Source organism: Ahaetulla prasina, chromosome 5 (genome assembly GCF_028640845.1).
Source record: "Ahaetulla prasina isolate Xishuangbanna chromosome 5, ASM2864084v1, whole genome shotgun sequence".
Taxonomy (NCBI): Eukaryota; Metazoa; Chordata; class Lepidosauria; order Squamata; family Colubridae; genus Ahaetulla; species Ahaetulla prasina.
In genome coordinates this window covers 106567993-106590471 of record NC_080543.1, presented here as the reverse complement: position 1 = coordinate 106590471, position 22479 = coordinate 106567993, and the positions used below count along the sequence as shown (strand labels likewise).

Here is a 22479-nt window from a genome sequence, read left to right as displayed (position 1 = left end):
GTATTGAACATAGATACTGCCTTTTTTTACTACTAATATAAGAAATATTCAATTCGAAGAGAAACTAATATAATATTTCAAATTGAAATGAGATATTCCAACATGCAAATTAGATTAATGTTGTTTTGAATTTTAGCTAACTGTAATACTTGTATATCTTTTAATGTATTTTCTGTTCTTTTTCTTTTATTGCTTTTCTTTATTGTACTTGCAAAATTATTAAATGATAAAGATAGTAGCTATGATAATGCAGTGATATTCCTCCTTTTTTATTCTACAGAGTGACATAGAAAAGTGGTTTTAGTTATTGACTAGGCTGTTGTGTACCACAAGCAAATAATGGGATGAAGAATCATCAACTTTGCTTATCTTTGATTGGATGGGAATTTGGAATACTGTACAGCTTGACTTCCTGCTTCATGTCTACAATGAAGTGTTAAAAGATGCAATGGACAGAAACTCTTATTATCTCAAAGGATAGAGAGATGTTAACTTTTAGTTGTTTTCATCCCTATGATCACTAAATGTGATATTTTGATCTGGAGCATTACATATTAAATGTTTGCGTGACATTTCAGCTTATTTGATACGACAAAACTAAAATTGCCTCTGAGAAGAAGAGGAAAGGTATAGCAAATTTATCTCTTCATGTTTCTCCTCTAAGCCCAGTTTGGTGTATGTTAAATTCAGAAGAGAAATGGAGGGGTGTTATAGTCCATTTTTACCAGCAGTAACTTCTCACCAGCATGACTCTTGAGGGTGGTGGAATTAACACAGCTGGTGTTCAAACAGGTAGGGAAAAGTACAAGTATCATTTTATCCCAGTTCTATGATTGCCCTATTATCTCAGATACTGCTTAATACAACCATCCCATCCCATCCATTTCTTTGAGTCTAACTTTTTTTTTTCATTTACTCCTACCTTCTCCAACTTGATGCCATGTGGATGACAGTTCCCAGAAACTTCATGTTGTGACCCAGGCCCAAGTAGGTAGTAGGAAACTCAGTCAATGTAAAAACAAACTTTATTAGAACAGTTGAGAATTAACTCATTCTCAGTGTAGTCGAACTAAATTAAAGCAAATTCCTCCAAACACAATTCCTCAGTCCTATCACCAACCTTGGTCCAGTTAGGCAAACTGCCAAAGGCCTTTCTTGGCAAAAGTTCAGAAGACACTGATACGAACCAAATGCAACAAGACAAAGCTATCAACGTCGTTTTCTGGCAGAGTCCAAACACTGTTGCTGGTCTTTTAAGCCTTATGGGAGGGGCCAATCATCTCTTGGCCCTACTCCTTGTCCTCTTTGCTTTAGCTGCTCTTGCCTTCTGGCAGCTCTTCTCATGCATGCATTAGGAACAGGCTCCTGTTCTTCTGCCTCACTACTGTCAGCCTCTGGAGTCTCCCTGATGGCTCTGGCCCCACCTCTGCCTCCGACGCAGAGCCCTCATCTGGGCCTTCCCCAGCCTCCAGGACTGGCCCATGCTCTTCCTCAGCCTCATTGCTGTCTGACTCCGTTGCCAGCTCCGCAGGCTGGTGGTGGACCACAACACTTCAGCCATTGTACCAAAGCCATATTGTTTGTTAGTTCTGAAAGATGGCATGAGGCTGAGAAAGGCTGATGTAGGCGTTTCCAAACAGTTTAAAATTTGGCAGTTTAAATCCTCCTTGCATGTTGGTGTCATCTCAACTCTTCTTGAGAAAAATGATATCTGGACTGTGAGGATGCTTTAATTTCAGTTTCACTCAGCACCTGCCTTGTACGTTCTAAAATAAGAAAAGAATCGTATTTCTGCAGACTGTCACCCAGTATGGTGTATCTGGCTGTGGGATATGAGGCATTAAAACACCATTCTGTAAAAATAGGTGTCAACTCAAAATTAAGCCCTACTTAAGTTGGTCAACTTGGGATACGCAGTAGGACACCAGTCTGATTTTGCTAATTTGAGGCCAGTGTCTGACTGGCTTGCTTGTCATCACTGTCCTCTCTGTTTTACGTAAGTGTACTTTGTGTCGGCTTTCTTCTCCCAATGAAATTCAAGGGCAGCTGCTGGTTTTACTAATTCTCTTATCGGAGTTGCTGACAGATTGCACTTCAGACTGATCTGTTGTTTCTTTCTAGTGCTTCATCAGGTAGTTAATGCTGGGGGTGGTGGTGAGAATTAATAGCTTTTTCACCCTGCCTCCTTTTGCCTCTACTTTTTCTGAATATAAATAACAACAAAAGGAAAAGGTATGTTGCTTGAATGGATTGCATGCATGCATTTTCAGATTCTGGAAACAGTTTTTAAAGTTATTCTGAACTATGTTTAGTAATGCAGTTGTTGCTAGAATACTGTAGTCAAAACAGCAAACAATCCAACAGGTGGACAGCTAACTCTTTTTTTAGGCTTTGCAGGCCATTCTAGATGACAGATCATCAGATCATATGGAAAAGAAAAAAACATTTTGTGAAAGACCAATGAAGGGAAATTTATTTACAACTGAGGAATGAGCAGTGCAGAAAATTCATGTCATGGCAACTATTACAATGAACTAGATCTAAATAGGTTTATTTCTTCTGCGTAAACTTGCTTATCACAAATTTATCACAAAATCTGTTTCTGTTCTATATAGATATGACTACTATACTTTCTTGTTGGTTTTATAGCTTCAGCTTTGCTTTGCTAGCTTAAATCAATGTAGAAGCATATGTTGCTTTTGCAAATCTAGAATTTGCTATATAAGAATAAGCTTTTGAAAGCTGCTCAAACACTTCCAATGATATGGCAGAAAATGCTCTCGAAACATGTTAAACCTGAGAAAAAAAGGTTCACCGTAACTGTTGTTTAAGCCTACTGTTGGCATGCAGTTGTGTTTTTAGAAGCATTTGGCAAACATGCTGTACTTCCTGCTATTTGCTTTGCTATGTTAATGGGATAAGTGGAAACAGAGGACCATTAAGATGGTCCTCTCAGAGCTTTATAGAATGCAAGAAATACTTGAATTGTTTGGGGAAATTTTTCAGAAGGCAAAGCTGATAAATCTGTCAAAGTCTTAGCTGAACTTCAGAAGGTAAGACAAAATGAATGAAGTTGCCTCCAAATACCCTTTTTGGCTTCTCATACCCTAAGCCCCCTGCTTTTCTGAGGCACTCCAAGCAATGAAATGGGCCAAGGGACGGCTGGAGTGTAAATGGTGTAATATCCATTCTGAGGCCAGCTGGATAAATATAACAATGTATATAACCATGCCTATTTCACAAGAATAAAAAAGATTTGTTTGAGGTCCTGCAATTACAAAGCAAGCAGAGCTTTCTGGAATAGTTAAGGGCATATTGTCATTTGTTGTGGATGATCTCATGGTGGAACTTCTGCCTTACCTATATATCATTCTCCCTCCCTTCCTCCCCCCCCATCCATCCATCCATCCATCCATCTTCCATCCTTAAGATGCCCAACTCCAATGGGCTCTTGTATCTTTCTCCTGATATAAATACCTAGTGATGGAGTCAAAGCATTTTCTGGTCCAGTTATGTAGGACAGAGTTCCCCAATGTTTCTGGGTTTGCAGACTGGCGGAAGGGAGGGGATGGTTTGCGCAAGCAGCTGACAAGCACCTGCCGCTCACCCAATTAAAGTGCATGGGCTCGCCTGCTGCTTGCACAAGCGAGGATGTGCATGCATGCATACTCGCTGACCGTTTCCACAGCCCAGTTGCAAACCCCTCACAGCCTTCTAGTGGCCTGCAACCCACAGGTTGGGGATCCTGGATGTAGGATTCCTTTCATTTTTTGAGGCTGGAGAACATAGACAAGATACTGGTAGCTAGATAGCCTACAGTCTGTTCAACTTAGCCTTACCCATCTTGGCTTATTCAATGCAGCTAGTATCTGTGGGACTAGTGGATCCAATGAGTAAAAATTTTTTATGTAATAAGTGCAGTCTTACAAAAGGTAGTAACTAGTAATGTTGCTAGTCTTACAAAAGGTATTAATGCATCCACATCTTAAAAAAAAAACACTTTACAGGATTCAGACATTTATAACAATTACTGCCCATTTACAAATTCGACCCCTTTTTGGACACTTGGAGAAGACAGGCAACATTTCACAAAGAAATAAAGTATCTTAATTCACTTCTGTCTGGATTGAGAGATGGGTATATGAACAAATCACTCTTCATTGTCCTGATAATGACCTCAAAAGGGAAAGAAATAGACGTTTTATGCTTTTGAAGGATCTTTCAATAAATTTTATTATTAATCATCTAATACTAATTTGTGATCTGGCATCTGGGCAGTTATACTACCAATATTATAAGGCATCTTATCTTGTTCTCTATGGCAGCAGCCATTAGGATTTGCCATCAATATGCTGGTAATACTGTTTATGACATCTGATTCAATTTGGCAGTTCGAATCTCACCAGGTTCAAGGTTGACTCAGCCTTCCATCCTTCTGAGGTGGGTAAAATGAGGACCCAAATATTTGGGGGCAACATGCCAACTGTAAATTGCTTAAGAGGGCTAAAGCACTGTGAAGCGGTATATAAGTCAGGGGTAAAATGCACTTACCTTCACTACCGGATCAGAAATGTGAGCACGCACACCTCTTCTGTGCATGCGCAGAGCCTTCTGCACATGCGTAGAGGGTCAAAAACGGGACGTGATGACATTCCTGTGGGTGGGCAGAGCCTCCCGCTGCCAGCCCTACCGGATCGCATGAGCTGGATAGATCTAGCCCGATTTCACCGCTGGTCTAAGTGCTATTGCTATTCAACAGGATATATGTATGCTCCAAAGTGGTATTTAGAATTGGTTGGATGAGAACAAAGAAATCAATATTGATTTCTGGATGTATGTGAGCGAATGGATCCTTGGTATGGGAATTTGGGAGTTTTCTTAATGGGGAGGCACTCTCAGCATAGGAAATATGCCTTAGGTCAGGCCTATCAAATTGGCAGCACACGGGCTGGATGCATCACATGCAGCCACTCCTACCCAGCTCCACAAAGGCAAAAAACATCACAATGCGTCATGGTACATCATGTGACGCGATTGAGTTTGACACAGCCAGTTCGCACCACTTTGGGAGAACTAGTTGTTAACTTTCTGAGCAGTTTGGTGAACTGGTTTTTGGAAGAAATCATTAGGGCAGAGAACCGGTTGTTAAATTGGTTTGACACCCGTGCCTTAGATGTTCCTAAAACTATCACTGTTACTAAAGGCTCAAGTGATCTCTAAGTTGAGAATGTCTAATTTTAGTTTCAGTTATTTTTTCAGCCAGACATGGATAGCTTAAAAACTGTTGTCTGGTCCCCTTTTAACTCCACATTTAGATTACTAGAGTATCCTCTTTGTGGAACTACTCTTGCGTTGAGTGCAGAAGATGCAATTTATGTAGACTGTGCTTAGGGTCACTATCTACATATTTCATCTAGATTGAAGCAACTTCAGTTCATATGAACAAAAACAATTGGTTACCAATTAGATATTGGTCAAGTTTGATATTTTAATATTAAATATTTTATAAGGCCTAGAAAGCTTTAAACAACTTGAAACAAGGATACGAATATCACCTTCCCTGGTGTAAGTTTGCATGATCACTAATAATCTGGGGAGATCTTATTGCAGTGTCATTAAATGTGGATTATGTGTTACTCACAGTGCCTACTAATTGAAATATTTCAGGAGCATCTACTATTACACTGCTCCTGCTATTGAAGAATCATCTTTTTACGCATATCCTTTCTAATTGAATATATTTTCTGTTGTTGTTATTTTATATTTTATTTTTCCCCTGCATTTCCTCCCATTCAATTTAATGTATATGCTGTTTGATAATTCTTTAAACATTGCAGGATCCAGTCTGGGTCGGTTACAGGAATCAAGTTTTGTCTTCGGAGCGTTCGGATTCGCACTGGAGCCCATCTTCTTTAAACACTTTTTATTATAGGTGTATTTTTAACAATTTTAAGTTTTCATAATAATGTTGACAGAGCACTAAAGAGATATATTTCTGGACAATTATTGTGAAGTATTTGCTGATATATAACAAAACATTCATACAACCTGGAGATGTCAGTATTCACATGTGAACTAAATTAGCTAGTAAAACAAATAAAACAAATATATCAGTCAAGAGGTTTCAATTAAGACTTTGAATATTGATCTAGATGTATAAATAACTTGTGTCATTTATAATTTTCTAAAACCTAAACAATTTGTATGCATTTTATTAAGTATTAAATACATGCATTCTGTTTTCTAACTATGACCTTTGCAACACTTTTCCAATGATACATCTTTTTGTGATGTGCAGGTTATGTACAGTATTTGAGATCAGAAACACATCTATCACTGTCATAACTCCCTGTTGATAGTTCTTGCAATTCCTACTCTTGTTGAGTAGGAATTGATCTCCGGTGTTTTTTTGGGGGGAGGGGTTCTTTTTGAGAGATTCTGAAATCTGTGAAAACTTGAGATGTGACATAGCTCCACAAAGTTTGTCCACAAAGTTGGCTTTCCACAACATGAATTTAGACTTGTTCTTTGCTGTTGGAGCTATTCCTGTCAATAGCCAATAATAATCTAACTACTAAATTATCATTGGATGTTGACCATTACAGTAAAATTCTTACTTATTTGTCCAATCAACCAAGAAAGTGTGACTATTGAAGATAATGGGAGGGCTCTACTTTTTCATAGAATAATAATTTGACTTAATTATTACTTCTTATATTATTACATGGTGTTGTTTGGTTTCATTTCTAGGATTGTTAACCCAGGACTTTGTATGACATGGATTCAGAATCCTCTCAACAAAAATATGAAATACCTAGAAAGCCAGACTATAACAAAGGTAAATATTACCCACTCTTCTACCTGGAATCCAGAGTGGGATGGAGCCCATTAAATGGCTGATTTGAATATGTGATGTCACCAAGGTGTGGGGGATTATTTTTTTATTATTTTTATTTCTCCTACATGGTTTTTTGTCTGTAAGCTGCTAGAGTTGCCATGGGCGAGTAGGCAGCTATATAAATGTTCTAAAATAAAATTAAAAAAAATATTTTAGGAACATAGATTCACTTAACAGTCTTGTTACTGACATCAACTTTAGTGATTCAACTGTGGCAAGAAAGACTGTAAAATGGGACAAAACCCATTTAACAACTGTGTCATGTAACAGCAGAAATTTTGGCCTCCATTGCGGTCCTAAGTCAAGGACTACCTGTTCTAAATTCACGTCCCATGATCATGGCTGCCCACTGTTTAGTCATGAGGAGGCAATTAGGAGAATAGAGACAAAATTAATGAAATAGCAGAGTAGCACAGAGTAAACCCTAAGCAGGACTATGTAAATGGCTTTATAATAGAGATGAACAACTAGTACATTTCAAAAATATTGCCCTTCCTTCAATGAATATTAGACAATTACCTATCCATGCCCAACAATATGATCTCCCTTAAGAAGATGCTGATGGTTGTTCAGGCTTTTTGGTAATTGCTGGGTCAAGGGAAAGAGATGGAATCATAGCATACATTCAAGGTTAGGTTAAAAAAATATGTTTATGAAGGGAAGACTCTTTTGAAAAGAGCAACTAAGGTTCCCAGGTCATCAGGGACTTAGCAGGAGTATCATTTCCCTTGGCAATATTTAAAAAAGGTTCACCTTGTAACCCTTGTATCCTATTTCAGTGTTTGCAAAGGGTGTGTTGCTTTCACTTTTGTAGAGATGTTCTCACTTGCTGAAATCTCTATCTTTTCACTTTGTTAGGATGATGACCCAGAGAAATGCAGCTTTTAGAATGTACTTGTTGAAGTGATGAGAAAAAAAGATTATTATGTTAGAAAGGAATGAGACTTACTGAAGGATGATATAGTGAATGGGGACTCAGCATTAGAAGAGAAACAAGAAAAAAAAAGAAGACAGATTTATACAAGAAAAATCCTTGGATGAGCAATCTAATAAAATAGAAAATTAGTTTATAGGGTTTTAATAGGATCTGATTAAATGGAATAGAATATTCACAAACATTAACATTCTAAGCTGTTAATTGATGGTTTAAATATTCATGTGCAAAAAACCCCAGTATCTGTGATTTATTCTGATCCCCAGTTTCCTCTTATAAAGCAATCAACTTCAATTTGCTTGATTGTACCCTATTATACAAGACATAGAACCAGATCTTACTGAGTTCAAAGGGATTTATTCAGTGGTGGGATTCAAGTAATTTAACAACCGGTTCTCTGCCCTAATGATTTCTTCCAACAAAGACCAGTTTGCCAAACTGCTCAGAAAGTTAACAACCGGTTCTCCCGAAGGGGTGCAAACTGGCTGAATCCCACCACTGGATTTATTCCCAGCTCTGTATGTGTATATGTGTGTAATATGAGAGAGATAACTACAATTTAACTTTTGCAAAGCCACACACAGGTCAACCTACTTCACATTTACATTGCTGTGAGGACTGTTTTTGATTGAGTATTAAAAATATATTTTAAAGGGCAATCAGGTGACACAGTTGAGGTCTAATATACTATAGTTTTAACTGGAACTCTTTGAAGCCAAGCTATACTAATATGACACAAGACTAAGGTTAGAAATCAAGATGATACTTAATACTTAAAGGTGAAGATAATCATTGGAGAGATTTAGAGTTAAGGGATATAGAGAAATTTGGATCAAATGTGTAATTAGAAGTTATTGGTTAAAGGGATTAAGTAAAATGTGGAATAAATTTGTTAAAATTTTAATTCCGGATATAATCTTTTTGGGGAAGACAATTGGAAATTGGCCGATTAAAAATAATATAAGACGTAATGAAGTGATTAAAGATGAAAATATAGAAACTATTAGAGATTGGTTAAAAGTTTTAGAAAATGAAAGGAGGAACAAAGAAATTATTGAAAAATTAGGGTTAAGCTGGTTTGAAAAAATACAGATAGAAAAATGGACAAAAAAATTAAGGGAAAACTATTCGATAAATAGATGTGAAACTGAATTTGAATATTTAGTATCTCGGATTATGAAAGATGAAATTGGGCTAAAGGGACTCGTTAGCAGGGTTTATAAGATTATAAACTGATGAAAAACTACAAAGAGTGATGAGGACAAATTGGGAAAAAGATCTTAATATTGAAATACCAGAGTCAGATTGGAATGTGAATTGGAATAGTAGAATTATGAGGACTTTATCTATAAGGATTAAAGAGCATAATTACAAAGTTGTTTGGAAATGGTATTTGACTCCAGTAAGATTGTCACAAATGGATAAAAAAATTAGTAAAAAATGTTGGAGATGTGATATGGAATTGGGGACTTATGAACATATGTGGTATAAATGTGATAAGGTTAAAAAGTTTTGGCAACAATTGGAGAAAATGATATTTGAAATGATGGGGAAAGTAATAACATTGAGAGTGGAAACTATATTATTGTTGGTAATTAAGGAAATAGAATTAACAAAATATGAAAAAGAATTGATTAGAAATTATGATTATAATAGCTAGATATTGGAAACTAGATGTGATTTTTAGGATAGAAGAGTGGAATTCTGAAATGTGGAAATTAGCTTTAAATGATAAAATGACATGTGATATTAAAATTAGAAGTGGTGTGTATAAAGAAGATATTTTCTGGAAGATTTGGAAACCATTCGTGGACTATGCGCTTGGAAAATTGGACGCCTCAGTACCTGTACCTCGAGAACGTGGATTTTGGCAATCATGAGGACATATCCGAAGACCCAAATCTTCCTTTTTTTATGTATAGCACAAGGGTGGAATAATGTATTTTCTTTTCTGTTTGTAATGTTAGAAAAAAGTAATTAAAAAAAAAGAAAAAAGAAATCAAGATGACCACTAGATGTCAGTAAAAACAAACAAACGTGGAAGATTCTGTATCTCATGGCTGCCATCTAGTGACCATATGTATGTTTTTTTCAAGTCATATCAGGTATACAGGAATGTTTAGTCTATATTTTTCCAATCTAGTGAAATTACAACCTGAGGATAAATTAGAAGTTATAGGTATGATTTTTACTAGAAAATGGTGCAGAAAAGGGGGTAATTTCCCTTAATTTCAGCCTGACCTCCACTTTTTTTTTAACCCATTGAAAACATTTTTAAATGCATAATATTTGGAAAATAATTTGTCCAATTTCTGTATAGACCGTTTGTCATTTCCATCTAAAAAAATAATGTGGCCAAGGAACTGACTCTATCACATCAACATCTTGCCACAATATAGGGTTTCTCTAATTGGACCAAATGAGAATGCTTCAGGAGACTTGATGACATCTTTGAGGGTAGTAGGTCCTCTTTTTTTTTTCATAAAAAAGTTTTATTTTTATGGCCAAATTTTGCCAAATTTTAATCTCAGGGAGTGATAGATTTTGGATGCATTCTGAAAATTAGCCCACTTGGGGCACATTAGTTAAAAATTGTTGTCCTATGATGCCCCCTTTTACCCAGTTAAAAATTAGACACAGTCAGGAGAGTTTTAGTTGCATGTAGATAAAAGATACAACAGAATAAAATTACATATAAAAAGCTAAAAGGTATAAAAAACTTGTTTAAAATCTTGACGGAGGGGTAAGAGCAGTAGAAGGGCATAGGGGAACATGGAAAATTACATTTATTATAACACAGAGCACTCTATAATGAGTGCTTCATGTTGTAATACACATTAAAGCCTCAAAATGAGATGGATCATGTACAACTTGCAAAAGACTCAAAGTGAAAATATTTACATATGAATTGTAACATTATATCTGGACATTCATCGCACTGGTTCAGCAGAAGTGTCCTCAATGAGGAAAGTCAATGGGGAAGTCAGCAGGAGGTCACAACTGGCCACCACGTTGTGGTGGGATTAACAGGGTGGGATTCATTTAATGATGGTAACCAGAAGTACCAGAAATGCTGCAAGTGGCAAACTCACATGATGATATGCTTTATGACTGTGTTAATAGCGTTATAAATTCCAGTTCTCCTGTTACTCCTGTTAAGCAAGGATTATCTGTATTATTTATCACATTCTCCTCAATGGAGAAAAATTGCAGTTTTATTCAGTGCAAATTTCTGTCTTTTTGTTTGTCAGTGCTGCAGTCTGTTTTCTTCAAGGCTTTGGTATCACAATCTTTGCCAAGCAGAAGCCAGAATATCAGATATAGCTATTTGGAGAAGGATCTATGATTGTTGAGCTTTGTAGAAAAAAATACCAATTTCTGAAAAGTCTGTTCCTTGCAATGTGAAGGCATAGTGATCATTCTGTCAGTCTAACGCAGAATTAAGATTGCCAGGCACTTTGGCTTTTGCAGTAAAAGGATTTCGGGACCTCTATAATTGTTAAACCTTCCAGAAACAGTAACCTTTTATGAAAAACCGGCACTGGTTGTAATAATCAAAGACATATTAAAGATCTTGATGGGTTGCTTGTACTCAAGAGGCATTAGTTACTTACCTCTAGTTTATAAGCTATTTGAACTCAATAGCTACTAACTTTGTAGGCAAATGTTAATAGCAAGTACCTATAAAAGCAAGGAAGGAACACTTACTTGTGCTAGAGTAGGTATGTACAAACTTGTCCTTAGAAGACAACTAGTTGGCTTTCTTTGCTAGCCCCTGACTATTTTTAATTATACTCTATCTGTGTGCAATAGTGGTGAATATCTGTAGCTTGGGTGTAGGATGATGGTGGAGGTTCGTTCTATGAACTTTTGGGTTGGTTTTCAGGTGTCATTACGAGGACAATTAACATCTCCAGTGGAATTTAGGGAATGTCAGGGTTGTTCTTCTTATAAAGGCTTTGTGTGGTCAGTAGTCTTGTGATGGGACGGTCACATCAGGTGAGGCAGGTGTGAAATCCAACAGGTTCTAGCAGGTAGTGGAAATTTTGAGTAGTTCGGAGAACTGGCAAATACTACCTCTGGCTGGTCCCGGAATGGGATGGGAATGGAGATTTTGCAGTATCCTTCCCCTGGAGTGGGGTAGAAATGGAGATATTGAAATATCCTTCCCCTGCCACACCCAACAAGCCACGTCACCAAGCCACACCATGCCCACCAAGCCACACCCACAGAACTGGTAGTAAAAAAATTGAATTTCACCACTGAGGTGAGGGTCTAGTGATAGGTCTTATAAGGGGTCAGGTGTTGGTCACATCAGTTGAAGGTCTTGTGATGGGTCTTGTGATGGGGAGGTCACATCATTTAGTGTCATTGGCAGTTGAAGTGATGGTTGGTGGGGTTGTATGGGTTGGTTGAAGGTCGATGCTGTCGCTGGTTGGTTGTGCAGTTGATTTGCATTCTCAGGGGCTTGTAGGCTGGTTGTAGGTGGATGTGTCTGTTGATGGAATTGCTTGTGGAGTGCCAGGCTTTGATAAACTTGTGTGCATGATGGGTGATAGTGTGATAGTGATGGGTGATAGTATTCTTGTATTGCTCCAATCAAACTGGTGCTTTTTGGTGTCAGTATAGGTAGCAATTAGGAATTTGGGATTGTGGTGCCAGCTGGTGTTCATGGATTCTGGTTTTAATTGACGTGATGTTTTCCCCAAGTAGATTTGTTTGCAATTGTTACAGTTGATTTGGTAAATTACATTGTTTCTTGCATCCTTCGGTATCTTGTCTTTGGTTCTGGATAATTCCTGGCATATGGTTGTGGGTTTGTGGGCTATTGTTATTCCTAGAGGTTGAAGAATTTTGACTGTCATTGTTACACGTTTGTTATTGTTTTAAATTAGGACCAAATGAAGATGAAGACATAGTTGCAGAGATCACGGGACGACGTTTCTGTCCTTCTTTGATAACCACCCATACTTGGGAAGAATTCAATTTTGCTGGCCACAGGATCAAGATTACAGAAGCTACAGACAGTTATGGAGCTGTGGTTTGGCCTTCGGTATTGTCATGCAATATTATTGCCTTTGCTATCTGAAACAAAGTACAAGCCTATATCTGCCTTGGAAATAAGGCCATAGAAGTAATTAGCTTACCTTACTTCCTTCTTGTTAATGCAGAGGGGACTTCCCTTCATCATTCCACTGAATTTCTGATTTAGTTTTGGGCTAAGAACCAGGGGTGAAATGCTCCTGGTTCGGACCGGATCGCATGATCCGGTAGCGATGGGAGCAGGTAGTTCAGAGAAACGGTAGCAAAAATCCCTGCCCCTCCACTGCCCATGCCTTGCTGTTCTTCTTCTCTGTCCCTGAAGTGCTCGGTGGTGATATAGCTGCAAATGGCCTTAAATGACTGCTGCGGGACTTCAAAGGGCCGCACTATAAGCAGCTAGTAGACCGTGCCACTATTTTTAAAGAAGGTAGACCGGTGCCTGCCAAAAAAAGGCACTTGGTAGACTGGTGCCTCTCAGTAAAATGCAATTGGTAGACCGGGGCCTCTATTTTTAAAGAAGGTAGACTGATGCCTCAGTAAAAGGCAATTGGTAGACCAGTGCCTCTATTTTTAAAGAAGGTAGACCGGTGCCTCCCAAGTTTTGTATATTTTATTATTTTTATTATTTGTTATTATTGACCATCCCCATTCAGTCACCTGACCACCAAGCCACACCCACCAATTAAACCCACGCCCACAGAAGATTTCACCCCTGCTAAGAACCTATCCTCTGCAGTTAGCACAGGAAGCAAGCAAGTTGGCTGACCAGGACGGAGTCTTGTCTTTCCTGCAATAGTCCACTCGCGTCCCATGGGATTCCTGATCACCTATGGCCACAAGGAAAATGATTAAATATATTAAATACAGGTAGACCTTGCTTATCAAATGCCTCGTGCAATGGCCATTTGAAACTATAAGGGTGCAAAAAAACCCCACCTTTGCAACCAAGGTGCATATTTATGACCTTTCCACTCTCTCTCAGTCATGTTTCTCATTACACTCCTTTCGTACATATCTTGTACCTGCTTTTTCTTCTTTTACCCTTTTTGCAGTGTGAGAGGTTACCTAAACAAACAATCTCTTCCGGGTCTGACTGTTTTTTTCTCTCCTCCCCTTCTCATACAACAGAGAAATTGGAGAGGAAGGGATTAAAAAGGAGTTAACAGGTACACAATGGGAAATCAAAATGGTAAAATTTTGGCAAAAAAAAAAAAAGGCACATCAAAAGGAATGAGTAAGTACCAGCTGTTTGCCTAGAACATTTGCAGTTCCCAACCCCAAGCATACTAGGCAAGCAGATGATGCTAACACATTTTTTCGATGTATATTTCCCATTGTGTACCTCTCTTGTTGTCCCTTCCTCTCCAATGAATGTAAATGTAACCATTAAATCCATTCTTGCTAATTATCTCAGTCCTGGAGTGAGCGTTCCAAAGGTGAGGAGAGTGGGGAAAAAAAGGAAAGCACAGTTGTATTATGTGATTTCCCATGTAGCAACCATGTCACAGAATTTCTGATCCCCATTCTGATTGCTAAACAAGCACTACATTTATTTGGATTTTTTGTGTAAAATTTGAAAAACATAATGCTCAAAAATATAAACGTGGAAAGTCTACACACAGTGGAATATTAAGGTTAGGACTTCCACATTTCTATTCTTGGGCAGATACCGATTTAATATTCACGGATCAAAAGGGAATCTTTTGACAATGTAATTTATCAGGTGTCAGAAGTGTGAAATTATCTTAGATTTATTAAAAGCATAGCCCAGCACTCTTTTATCAGTAATGCTCCTAGGCATTTTCAGTCCAAATTCTGAACATATTTTATTTGCTCTACATTGCTCTTTATGACCATTGCCTATATTTCAAATTAAACAGTATGCCATTCACATGTTGCATTTTCAGAAGCATTTAATCATGAATCATTCATTAGATGATACTTAATTCTGTTGTAACATCCAAATCTCACTGTCTGAGTGCTCCTTTTGGGTTAGACTTCCCCTCCTCTGGCCTGTTTAACTCTGTCCATTTCTCCTTTTGGTGCTTTTCCCACTGGATTTTTTCCCCTTGTGGTTGACAATCCACCAGCTTCCCCTCTCTTGCCATTGACTGAGAATTGCCAACGATAATCCGTACTTCCAAATATACTTGCAAGGATGGAGACCCAGATGAGCAGAATGCTGTTGGGAGAGAAGCCTTGTACTCCTCCTGCCCTTTATCTCTTATTCACTCTCAATTAGCCTTTTTTTCTTCTCCTTAAGCTCTCCTTTTCTAGAGAAAACTTCTAGACTAAAGGTGTCAAACTCAAGGCACGGGGGCTGGATCTGGCTTGCGGGCTACTTAGATCTGGCCTATGGGGTTGTCCTGGAAACAGTGAAGGACCAGCCGCCGGTGCTTCTGCCAGTGAAAATGGGCTCCTGAGCTAAAGTGACCAGATTTCAGCGATGGAAAAGCAGGACACCATTGACCAGGGGTGGGGGCGGGGGGGGCGCTGCGCATGCACGCTGAGTCTTGCCACCTGCCTGAAGGAGGAGGAGTGGCTGCTGCTTCTCCGCTCTTCCAGGCAGGCTCGGCTCTCCTTGGGTCTCCTGTCCGCTCTTCTCTTCCTCTCGGGTGAAGTCAAGTGGCGTCTCTCCTCCCTCTCGTGCCCCCTTCTCTGCCACTCCCCCTTCTCCGCCTCCTCCTCTTGCGTTGCCGCCTCCCATTTTCAGAATGGGAGTGAATTTTTGGAATTGCCACGGGACAAATTATTAAAAAGCGGGACTGTCCCGCCAAAAGCGGAACGTCTGGTCACTATATCCTGAGCTCCGTTTTCGGCTGTCATGGCCTCCTGCAACCCTCTTTCAGTGAAAATGGAGCTCAGGAGGGCCTTCCTGAGCTCCATTTTCACTGGCAGAGGGTTGCAGGAGGTTGTGGCAGCCAAAAACATAGCTCAGGAGCCTGTTTTTGCTGGCAGTTTGCTTGGGCCTCCACAGGCGCCCTCATGGGTGTGATGTTGAGCTGGCAACAGCCACTCTGGCCCCATCCATCCCAGCCCACTGAAGTTAAACACAATCCTGATGTGGCCCTCAATGAAATCGAGTTTGACACCCCTGTTCTAGACTAAACTTTTTCAGTTCTTTTCCAGTCCCAGCTCTACAGCTCATTATTACAGTTTTTTAATTTCTGAGTATTTTTTATGCGAGTTTACCCTTTGGGACAACTAGCTTCCATATTAAGAAGTTTCCAAATCTATATTCGTTCACTGGCTCCAAGCTGTCCAACTTTTTGTCGGCAGCAACAGTTCATTTCGTCTTAATCTCATCTTCTACAGTATTTGCCTTTTCTGAAAGTTCTTATCCCCATTTGATTCCAACTTCCTCCAATTATAGCCCTTTGCAACTAGATAATATCATTCTCTACCAGTTTGCTCCAATTATTAACTTCAGCACATCATCCTGATTATAAAAGAATGGGTCAAGGGCGCATGGAGATTATACAAACCCAGACAGTTAGGAGTGTGTGATATTAAAATGGTGATTATCTTTACAGTATATTTTACTAGGGCTTCCAATAGACATTTGGTTCATCACTCCAGAAATTCAACCTGATTTAGATGAACTTTGTTCCAATCCTGCACAAACAAGTTGTGTAATGGGTTAGTAGGATCCTAAACATTTTATTAAAGACGATATCAGAATCTGAAAATAATGTACTGTGTGACATTTATATTGTAATTTTAAAATGTTAGCTACCCAAGGTAAAAGGTGTTATTTCAAAGCAAATGTTCATCTGCCAACTACTAAAGTTTACAGTTGAAACAAAGGGATGAAAAAAGAATGAAATACAAATAGTAGCAATTAGCTTATTAGCAGTTGGCTTAAGGTGAAAAGTCATTTGATCCTGGAAGTTATTCATTTGTGCTTTGCTACTTATGATTCAGTTAGATGGAATGATAATGCATGGAGACAGTTCCACTGTCTTATAGAAGTCAGTGATTCACATTGCATTTTATTTATTTAAAAAAAAAGGAGAAAAATAAATCTCCAGAAGTCCAGTTTTATACTATCCCTGACATGGTATGCATGCTTTTTGCCCCTTTTAATTCTGAGCACTATATTGTTCCTATATGTTATGGAGATTCTCAGTCTTCCAGATCATGGTTGTCCCAAAGGTGTTTTTTCAAGAGGCAACTGATCGTTCTGTTTTTTTTCTCCTTTGAATGGATGCTTCTCATCCAACAAGCTTCTTTAGCTTTGGATGAGAAGCTAAATATATTGTTCCTAGTTCCCGTTTTTGGCAGGAGCATCCTAGCTGTCCAGAATGGCACTGATAACAATGTTGGCAAGGCTTAGAATAGACGTAGTCAGGAATTAATTGCATGGTGCTAGAAGACCAGGGATGGGCTTCAACAATTTTAACAAGGGGTTCTCTGCCCAGTTCCTGGGTGGACGTGGCCATGGTTGGCATGGCCTAGTTGGCCTTCTGCACCACAGGGGGGGGCATTTTTGCCTTACCCAGGCTCCGGAAGGTTTCTTCAAGCCTCTGGGAGGGAGAAAACGGCCTCGCCAGGCTCCAGAGGCCCTCTAGAGGCCAGAAACGGCCTGTTTCCAGCCTTCCTGAACTCCCAGTAGGCCCACTTTTCGCCCTCCCTGAGCCTTCGTACGTACCCTGTACTTACCTACATCCAAAACAGGTTGCTTGGGGACTTCTGGGAGCGGCCGGGTGGGGTGGGTGGGGCCAGCCAAGAGTTGGATTTGGGCATTTACCAAACTGCACAGAATCTTAGCTAGAGGTTCTTCCAAAACCCCCAGCAGCCCACCCCTGTAGAAGACCCTTTGCTAAACAGGCCAGATAAGCTCCCCTTGTAATTAATTGTGGAAGACAACATAGGAGTTTACAGCTTACAGCAGATGACTATTGGTTTTTGTATGTTTTGGGCTGCAAATTTCACCATCCCCTGGCATGTTGATTAAGAATTATGGAGCATTATAATCCAAATAATCTGGAAAAGCCTAGATTAGCCAATTGTCTAACACCAGTTCATATAAAACAACCTTGAACTTCTGAATATTTCTCTAACTTCCTAAGATTCATGCTTTTCATACATATTTTTTGTGTCAAGAGATACTTTTGCTCATATAAACTAAAGTTTCTTTCTCTTTGTTACGTTATAGTAATTAAAGGGTGGCCTTGTGGAGCTAAAGGCATTGTTTCATTATTCTTTTTCAGAATTGCCAATTGTCAGGTTATTCTTGTTTTTTTTCATTTCAGGCTCTTGTTCTGTGCTATTTTTTGGAAACAAATGTGAAGCTTTGTAACTTGGTTGACAAAAATGTTATTGAAATTGGAGCTGGAACGGGCCTTGTGTCTATAGTAGCCAGTTTGCTAGGTAAGTGGTAGTATCTCCTGCTGTGGCCTCCGTTTTAAAAATAGCATATCTGATACTGGTATCTTGAAGGACATAAAACAGGTGGGAAAAAAACAGGTGCAAAATCGATTTGTTCTCAGAGCACAGCCTCTTTGAACAAGACACCAATCTTGAAATTAGTATTTGTGGGGTTCATCAGTTTCTAAAGTAAACTGCTTAGGTGTTTGTACTTGGGCTGATGTGGATCAAATTCTAGTATGGGGAGCAATGGGCTGTATTCCCATGAACCTCTCCCATGGACCTCACTGCAGCCCTCTTTAAACACCTTGGATAGTAGCAATTTAGTCCTGTTACATGGAGGAGCCTGTAGTAAATGGTCTGAAGTTATCTAGTGAGCTTCCTGACTACTTTGGCAATGTGACCATAAGCCCATAGTGATTCATTGAGCCTACAAACTTAATGTACAATTGTGGAGGGCCTTTTATCAGAGAGCCTTTCTGCTCATGTTTACTCTGCTTACAGTTGCAAGCTGAATAAATATTACAAAACTATAATCCAAAATTGGCCTGGAATTTCATAAAGTAAGGAACCGGAGAACACATACGAATATTGTATTTATTTATTTATTTATTTATTTATTTATTTATTTATTTATTTATTTATTTATTTGTCGAGTACAAATTAGATAATATATATAAGTATAAGCATGAATTGAATATATAAAATAAATACAATTAAAGGGAACATTAGGACAGGGCTGGTAGACACACTGGTGTGCTTATGCATGCCCCTTACAGATCTCTTAGTAAGGTCAACAGTAGCCAGTCTAAGGTTAAAATTTTGGGGGTTTTGGGATGAAACCACAGAGTCAGGTAGTCAGTGGACCACAGTTCATCATTTTTGCTTATGCCACAGGGAATTATAAAAAGAATTTGCACTAGTTTCATCAACTCTCCTCAATAAATAATGTCATTGTGGTCCCTTTTGTCACAGGTGCTCATGTAATTTCCACTGACTTGCCAGAAATGCTAGGAAACCTTCAGTACAATCTTCTCAGAAATACAAAACTGAAATGCAAACATGAGCCTCAGGTGAAAGCTTTGGTCTGGGGGGTGGACCTGCAGAAGAATTTCCCCAGATCTTCATCTCAGTTTGACTACATATTGGCCGCTGATGTTGTATACAACCATCCTTACCTGGAGGAGCTGCTTCTAACCTTTGATCATTTGTGTATGGATAATACCACCATCATCTGGGTCATGCGGTTCAGACTGGAAAGTGAAAACTGGTTTGTGGACCAATTCAAAAAAATGTTCCATCTGGAAATTATTTCTGATTTTCCTAGTTTAAATATAACCCTGTTTAGAGCAAAGAGGAGGCCAAAACAACTCTAATGAATACATCCTACCTGTTGGTTATTGATAATTACCCAGTTTAATAGAAAAGAATAGAATTATTTATTGGCCAAGTGTGATTGGACATACAAGGAATTTGTCTCCATAAGCTCTCATTGTACATATAAGCAACAAGTGATAAATTATGATCATAAATAAAAAAATACAATCATCATAAATCATAAGATATAACATTCTGTGATAGTCATAGGTTACTAAATAAGCAATCAACATAAATTCTAAGATACAACCAACAAGGTTATAGGAAGCTAAGGAAATACGTAATAGGATCAAAATCAAGCGTGTTAATTTGCTTGATTTTCCAGTTCTGAATGTGCAAAGTTGCTGGAGTACTCAAATATTTTATTTCTTATCAACATTTCAGTTCAACAACAGATCCAGACTACTGTGATGATTATTATAAAACTAAAATTTAGTTGCATGATTTTATATGAATAAATTATGAGCTGTCAGGTTAACCTTACATTCTCAATTGATATTTTGATTATTTCAAGGGTGGCAGGTTAACCAGCTGTGATAAAGTAGAGAGAGGTGGTTGCTTCAGGCAACACATATTGTGCGTGCAGAAAAGTGGGTGACATGGTAGCTGTGTGTCTTTAGTTCTGATAACTGCTATTCCGTTGATAATGCCTAAGGAAGACTCAATTGCCTGCCTTATCAACTTTTATTTGTTTATTAAATTTATATGCAAAGCTTGTCATGTTTTCTGGAAAGGAGTAGGGGGTAATGGCTAATTCCCATTAAGTAATACCCAGGACCGAATTTTAATATTTGTAATAGTTATAGTTATAGTGCTTGTCAGGAATTGAGATGTATTAAAAAAATGAACGCCCTTCTAAAGCTTCATGTTTTCTTTAATAAAAGGGATGCTATTTAATTATCATATTGTCTCATATTCCTCTGTTTAACATTTTCATCTTCTTCAGGTTCATCATTAAAACTAAGACACAGGTAGAACAATGAACAAGCCGCAATATTAGAACATAGAATAAAGAGTTGGAAGGGACCTCCGAGGTCTTTTAGTCCAATTCCCTGCTTGAGCAGGAAACCCTATATAATTTCAGACAAATGGTTGTCCAAGCCTTCAGTGATGGAGCACTCACTATTTCTGAAGGCAAGTTATTCCATTGGTTAATTGCTCTCACTATTAGGAAATTTCTCCTTAGTTCTAGGTTGCTTTTTTAAAATTTATTTATTTATTTTTGTCACAACAGTATACACAAACATCGTCATAAATAAAAACAACATATCATGAAAGAAAAATATGTATATATAAGTAAAAGTATGCAACAGCTATGTTAATTTGATATAATGAAGGGAACAATAGGACAGGAACGGTAGGCACTTTTGTGCTCTTACATAGTCCTCTTAGGAATGGGGTGAGGTCAATAGTAGACAGTTTTTGGTTGAAGATTTTGGGATTTTGAATAGAGACTATGGAGTCAGGTAATGAGTTCCAAGCGTTAACAACTCTGTTACAGAAGTCATATTTTCTGCAATCAAGTTTGAAGCGGTTGACATTAAGTTTAAATCTATTTTCTCCTTGGTTAGTTTCCAGCCATTGTTTCTTGTCTTGCCTACTGGTGCTTTGCAAAATAGCATGACTTCCTCTTCTTTGTAGGAGCCCCTGAATATTGGAACAGTGCTATCATGTCTCCTGTAGTCCTTCTTTTCATTAGAGTAGACATACCCAATTCGTGTAAACTTTCTTCATACATTTTAACCTCCAGCCCCCTAATCATTTTTGTTGCTCTTCTCTGCACTCTTTTCAGGGTCTCAACATCTTTTTTGTATTGTGGTGACCAAAATGGGATACAGTATTCCAAATATGGTCTTACTAAGACTTTGTAAAGTGGTACTAGAACAGGGACACGGTGGCTCAGGGGCTAGGACGTTGAGCTTGTCGATCAAAAGGTCAGCAGCTCAGCGGTTCGAATCCCTAGTACTGCCGTGTAATGGGGTGAGCTCTCGTTACTTGTCCCAGCTTCTGCCAACCTAGCAGTTTCAAAAGCATGTAAAAATGCAAGTAGAAAAAATAGGGACCATCTTTGGTGGGAAGGTAACAGCGTTCCGTGCGCCTTTGGTGTTGAGTCATGCTGGCCACATGACCATGGAGATGTCTTCAGACAGTGCTGGCTCTTCAGCTTTGAAACGGGGATGAGCACCGCCCCCTAGAGTCGGCAATGACTAACATGTATGTGCGAGGGGAACCTTTACCTTTACCTTACTAGAACTTCATGTGATCTTGATTCTATCCCTCTCTTAATATAGCTCAGGATTGCGTTGGCATTTTTTGTTTCCGCTGCACACTGTTGGCTTATATTTAAGCGATTGTCCACTAGGATCCCAAGATTCCTCTCTCAGTTATTGACAGTTATTGTAAGAGGCAGGAATAACTAGTCCTAACATCAAGGAAAACTGTTTTTGTAGACATGAGCAATTGGCAAAAAATATCACTGTGGCTGTTGACTAAAGAAAATGGAGGAAGAGACCCAGAATTTAAACCTGGGAGCTAATATACATAATATACATATAGAGGATAAGATTTTAGGTGCTGTTACACAAAACCTTTTTAGACAGTAGTGACTTGTGTGTTCAATAAACCACCTTGAGTTTTGGAAGTAGGAGTTATAAAATGACTGCATAAATGAGGGATTCCTTATTCTTTGCACTAAATCTATTTACTTAACCTTCTTGTAGCTGCTTGGAAATGTAAACCAGAGCATTTAAAATGTCATTACTGGTACAAAGCCTTCACAGATCCAGATTTGGAGAATATAGAAAGAGTAATTCCAGCCTTATTATTTCTCTTTCATGTGCAAAACCTGGGCCTTAGA

The 22479-nt window shown here is 38.6% G+C and overlaps 1 protein-coding gene across 1 annotated transcript; it reads left to right on the top strand.

Moving 5' to 3' along the window:
• The first annotated feature begins 2110 nt into the window (after positions 1-2110).
• On the top strand, positions 2111-20445 carry LOC131199726 (protein-lysine methyltransferase METTL21E-like). The gene is made up of 5 exons (XM_058185798.1): positions 2111-2232; positions 6751-6838; positions 12728-12885; positions 18131-18248; positions 19221-20445. Exons 2-5 carry the CDS (start codon positions 6778-6780, stop codon positions 19619-19621), a joined length of 738 nt encoding a protein of 245 aa, XP_058041781.1. The 5' UTR covers positions 2111-2232; positions 6751-6777; the 3' UTR covers positions 19622-20445.
• The last annotated feature ends 2034 nt before the right edge of the window (positions 20446-22479 follow it).

Coding starts and splice junctions, on each gene's coding strand:
- LOC131199726 (XM_058185798.1), top strand. CDS start 6,778: ATGGATTCAGAATCCTCTCAACAAAAATATGAAATACCTAGAAAGCCA. Junction 6,839..12,727: donor AAAGCCAGACTATAACAAAG/GTAAATATTACC, acceptor GTTTTAAATTAG/GACCAAATGAAGATGAAGAC. Junction 12,886..18,130: donor GAGCTGTGGTTTGGCCTTCG/GTATTGTCATGC, acceptor TTTTCATTTCAG/GCTCTTGTTCTGTGCTATTT.